The 5,000-nt window shown below is 39.0% G+C and overlaps 3 protein-coding genes across 5 annotated transcripts in view; 2 read left to right on the plus strand and 1 right to left on the minus strand.

Annotated features, from left to right (window-relative positions):
- The window catches only part of si:ch211-196h16.12 (regulator of G-protein signaling 5), a 4,399-nt gene extending 2,370 nt beyond the window's left edge, over positions 1–2,029 (plus strand). Inside the window, exons 1-5 of one of the 2 annotated variants that reach the window (XM_027136500.2) lie at positions 210–253; positions 708–764; positions 942–994; positions 1,204–1,367; positions 1,497–2,029. In XM_027136500.2, coding sequence (XP_026992301.1) covers positions 210–253; positions 708–764; positions 942–994; positions 1,204–1,367; positions 1,497–1,664 — 486 coding nt within the window. In that variant the 3' untranslated portion in view covers positions 1,665–2,029. Of the gene's footprint in view, positions 1–209; positions 254–707; positions 765–941; positions 995–1,203; positions 1,368–1,496 lie in introns of those variants that run through there. The other variant, XM_047803631.1, reaches the window with a different exon arrangement.
- A 475-nt stretch (positions 2,030–2,504) lies between these two features.
- c18h19orf53 (chromosome 18 C19orf53 homolog) lies at positions 2,505–4,704 on the plus strand. Its single transcript, XM_027136503.2, has 3 exons — positions 2,505–2,658; positions 3,382–3,437; positions 3,687–4,704. Exons 1-3 carry the CDS (start codon positions 2,571–2,573, stop codon positions 3,846–3,848), a joined length of 306 nt encoding a protein of 101 aa, XP_026992304.1. The 5' UTR covers positions 2,505–2,570; the 3' UTR covers positions 3,849–4,704.
- Positions 4,275–5,000, minus strand: part of vps54 (VPS54 subunit of GARP complex) — a 19,906-nt gene continuing 19,180 nt past the window's right edge. For both annotated transcript variants that reach the window (XM_047803510.1, XM_047803511.1), the window contains exon 23: positions 4,275–5,000. This exon is cut by the window's right edge and continues 818 nt beyond it. The gene's annotated coding sequence lies outside the window, so the exon portion shown is untranslated.

A 5,000-nucleotide genomic window follows, 5' to 3' on the forward strand; every position in this document is an offset into this window, starting at 1 on the left:
TCCATTATTGTAAGCATTGATCTGCTTGTACAACCCTCAGGGAAACTTCTACATCTAATACACAGACCCACAGACCCCTAATATCTTATACGTGTGTGTTCGGTGATGGAACATGAGATAAAAAAGCTGTATAAGAGACAGAGGCTGGAGCAGAGAGACACACAGAGCTCGAGCTCTCTTTCTATCTAATCTCTCTCTGATAGTCACTGATGTGTAAGGGTCTCTCTGCTCTCCCCTCATCATGCCTGGAGAAGTGAGTACTGTAGTGTGTGTGTGTGTGTGTGTGTGTGTGTGTGTGTGTGTGTGTGTGTGTGTGTGTGTGTGTGTGTGTGTGTGTGTGTGTGTTCATTTCTGTGTTGTTGGTATTTATCTATTTTTATTGCCTTCTAATACTTTTACCTTTTAAGACTTCGATTGTATTTCAATTTATTTTATTTCGTGATTTTTCTTCTGGAGACTGAGGAGTTGGAAAAGAGGAGCTGATGTGGAACCTATGATATAAAAACAGTTATGAAATATAAAATGAAAGCAGTTTTGTTCTCAGGGAAAAAAAACAAACGTATATGGTCAATTTTCATAATAGTTCAGCAAATGTGACAAGTACAAAGCTGTCTGAAGGATTACGAAGGTTTACAGCGCAGTTATTGTAATTATAAATGAATGTCACACAAGCTCATAAACCTCATTTTGTCTTGTGTGTGTTTTAGGGCAAAGGAGATGAAGGTGAAGCTGACACACCTGGCTGAGAAACCACATAAACACAGGTAAAACTCCCACACACACACACACACACACACACACACACACACACACACACACACACACACACACACACACACAGACACACACACACACACACACACACAAAGGTTGTAATAGGTAAGTTATTATCAGATCTGATCTGTTTCAGCTGTAACCTTCTTTTTCTCTTTCTCTCTTAGAGCCAATGAGGAAAAAACGCCTCCTGATCTGGAATCTCTGCTGCAAAGCAAAGGTAAGGATCTTCTACACACACAGTGATATACAGTAAACATATTTCATTAACACAAACACACAAACTTCTACACACACTCTTACGTTTTACTTCTAAATACTGGTTACTTTTTTAGTGGACGCTTCACACGTATTACTGAAGCTGTCATTTTAATGAGTAAATTTTGACCCCGTTCCATCTCTGTACTTTTCCATTCTTAACTCTGTCAGCGGGCCTGCAGGTGTTTCGCTGGTTCCTGCGCTCGGAGTTCAGTGAGGAGAACCTGGACTTCTGGCTTGCCTGTGAGGAATACAAGACCATGCCTGAGACCAAACTGTCCTCTAAAGCCCAGATCATCTACACTCAGTTCATCGCTGCTGAAGCTCCACAGGAGGTACGTAGAGCGATTAGCTTGTTCCTCAAGAAGGTGGATGGTCAATGTTAAACAGCAGGGGCTCTAAATTAGACACACTGCTCCATTAAAGATCCACAGGAGATGTTAAACCTGTGCTGATGTTTGCAGGTAAATCTGGACTGTGAGACGCGTGAGGTGCTGAAAGACAGGATGGACACACCAGCTACCGACACATTCGTCGAAGCTCAGCAGCGCATCTTTACCCTGATGGCCAAAGACTCGTTCCCTCGCTTCCTACACTCATCCTACTATAAGCAAACAGTCAGAGGGGCCTGAGCTGGCATATGCTATATAAATAAAAAATTGCTAGTAATTGAGAGTAAAAGAGCATTAACGTAGATATTAGTTAACTTTAGCTGTGTCTCAAATCGTTTAATACTCAATGAACTGAAATTTCTCAGAGCATGTCCTAGAAGGTCCCACGATATGATATTAATTCCTCAGAGGAAATTACAGTGGCCATTTTGATTTGTAACATCACTGGTTACTTTTGTGGATTTTGCTAATTTAAAAAGAAAACACTACGGTCGATAAAGTACTCGGTAGCCGTAAGATCCGCGTAAGTCACCGTGTTAGTTACGAACATCATAAAATATAACAGATGCTATGAATAACAGAAATAAACATATCTGTAAAACTGAGTTGCTTGTGTGATTTATGTATTTATGTAAATGTACATGAACAGGGCTCCATAAATACACCCTCACTCTCTGGGGAAATTCCAAATGCCATATTTATGTAATGTGTTTTAATTTAAAAGATTAAATGTTTATTATGAATTATTTATACACATTTAATTTATGAACACTTGACGAAACCAAGGAAGCTAAATCCATGATAGATTTACTAAAGATGTTGGGCTTGTCAACAAAAAGGTGGAATAGAAAATAGGAATATTATATATATATGTATATAAATATATATTCTCACGTTTACTCAAATTTTAACACGTTTTTACTGTTTAAGAAACCGTTTGCTATGAAACCGAATTTTAAATGTTGACATTTTTCTTGTGCTTCTGCTCTGGATGACGCACTTCCGTGTGATCCGCCACATCCGCACTAATACTAGAGCACTAGATAGTGCGCAGTGCGCCTCCCGTGGTAACCCATAGCAACGCTGTATTCATCCGCACTACGCAGTAAAGTAGTACGCAGGCTGCAGCCTCAGGATAGTGGAGCGATGGCGCAGGGAAAGCAGAAATTTAAAGCTCAGCGACCAGGAGGAGCTAAAAAACAACAAAACAAACCGAAAGGACCAAAGAAAGGAGGTAATAACGTTTTATTGTGTTAATAAAATACTCAATAAGGATTTAAAACATCAACAGTTTATCCCTTTTTTTTTTTTTTTTAGCGCTAAGCTATCTAGCTAGGCGGCCATTTTGGTGCGCGTGCGCTTAGTATTATTATTTTATTTTTTTTAAATAAATATACGGATGTCTTCCAGCAATAAAGATAATTTGGAAAATGACACCTCAAGGATTTTTTTATTCTTTAATCCTTGTTTTTTCCCCCTATGTACTTTATGTACATAACCATAATCTGTATACATGTTTTATTATAATAGTTATTATAATATTATATTTATTTGTAATTAAATAGTTACAGGGATATGGAGTCTAATGAAATCAGTAATATACATACATCAACATTTGGCCAGAACCTAGTATAAATCTTAATGTGTTTAATACTGTTAATACCTGGCAACATTAATGTAAATCCTAGTGTGATTAACACTGATAATACCTGGCAACATGAATATAAAATTTGGTGTGTTTAACACTGATAATACCTGGCAACATGTATATCGTTCTTAGGGTGATTAATTTTTCTGGTAATACCTGGCAACATGACTATCAAGCTTAGTAAGTTTAATACTGTTAATACCTGGCAACATGACGACGTACTATCTCAAGATACCTTTACTGTGGAAGGGATGTTATTTACAGTATGTTATAACTGGTGTGTGTGTGTGTGTGTGTGTGATTTTGCAGGTCGGATCATCGCCCCGAAAAAAACAGCAGTGGTTCAACAACAGAAGCTTAAAAAGGCAAGTTTGTATTTTATTTTTTTTTATTATAAACACACTGACATGAGAAATAAACAAACACACACAGGCTGAGTGTCGCCTGGGGGTTCACAAACTTTTGCAGCCACCGACCCTCCTGTATTATCATGGTGTGAACATATAAGGTCAGATACACAATATAGACCATATGACCTGTGAGACAAGTTTCTGCTTGGTGACCGTATATGTGTTCGTATGTAACCGGATATGTTGTGTAATCGTCTTCACCAGGGTCTGGAGGTGGCCATCAGGAATAAGATAGAAGAGGAGGTGACTCAGAAAGCCAGCACCTCTTTACACAAGAGGCTGAGTGTCCTGAAGACCCCTCAGAGAAAAGGAGGAGCAACAGGAAACACCAAAACCTCCAGCACCGCCGCTGCTCCCTCTAAATAACTCCACCGTACTTCTGCATGTCGTTCATACTCCACATCACGACCGTAGAGCAGGAGAACGTGAAGGCGGCAGTCACACGTCTAGTGTAGGAGACTAGCTTGTATCAGGATTTACAGAAAATGTCTGCTTTTTTTTAGATGAGAATATTCAGCAGTCACATAAATATCGACACGTGCTGATCAAAATGTTGTAAACGTGGACCCTTAACACCCCCGCTCAGATAGACGTGTGCACAGAACAGACTGTATGTAATGTGTGTGTGTGTGTCAGAAGATTCTCAGGGATGATAAATAAATATATATCCAGGAGTTTTAAGAGATTTTTGCTGTCAGTTTGTACAGATATGAAAACCTGAAAGAACAACTGACTAACAAGTAGATAATAAAAGCGTCCAGCACTTCAGGTAAAATGAATAAAATGACAACGTTAACTTTTACAATCCGGGTTTATTTAAAGTCACGTTCCCAATTAAAAAAAATAATCGAGCATGCCGTCAGATTTCTCTCTCTCTCTCACACACACACATGTGTGGCTGTAAGTCGTTCAGAACAGAATGTCTTTAACGGTAAAACAAAAGTAGGCACTTTTGACCAAGACAGTGCTGTGGTTAAACTCAGGTGAGTGCTCTCACACTTAGTATTGTTTATTTTATTTCTATGTTATGAACATCAGAGGCAAAAAAAACAAAAAACGTTTGTTGTGCATTCAGTTATATTTTAAAAAAAACCTGTTCAGTTCCAGTTTCTCTGGAATTCCCAGTAAATGTGTTAGTGTGTTGTCTTTTGTTTTGAGGGATGAGATTTCACCTATTTGCATAAAAATCTGCCCAAACTATAATAAAAGCAAAAACAAACAGCATGTGTTTCTCTCGTCGTCTCTCGCTACTGATCGACAACCCGATGTGTAACGTATGGTGATCTGTCTGGTCCAAGACACGATGCAGAGCGCAGCTGGACTTATTGGGACAAATTAACGGCATCGGGAACGCGAGTCAATGCCGTGCTGAGCATTTTAACGATGGACAAACGGGTGGAGATCTGACGAGAAGACAACATTCGGGCTGTTAATGCAGCGATCGGCAGTAACGAAGATACAAAGTCTTGAGCAGAGAGCGCTTAAAGTTATGATTTAATTAAAGGTGGCCTGGATATA

Source organism: Tachysurus fulvidraco, chromosome 18 (assembly GCF_022655615.1).
Source record: "Tachysurus fulvidraco isolate hzauxx_2018 chromosome 18, HZAU_PFXX_2.0, whole genome shotgun sequence".
Taxonomy (NCBI): Eukaryota; Metazoa; Chordata; class Actinopteri; order Siluriformes; family Bagridae; genus Tachysurus; species Tachysurus fulvidraco.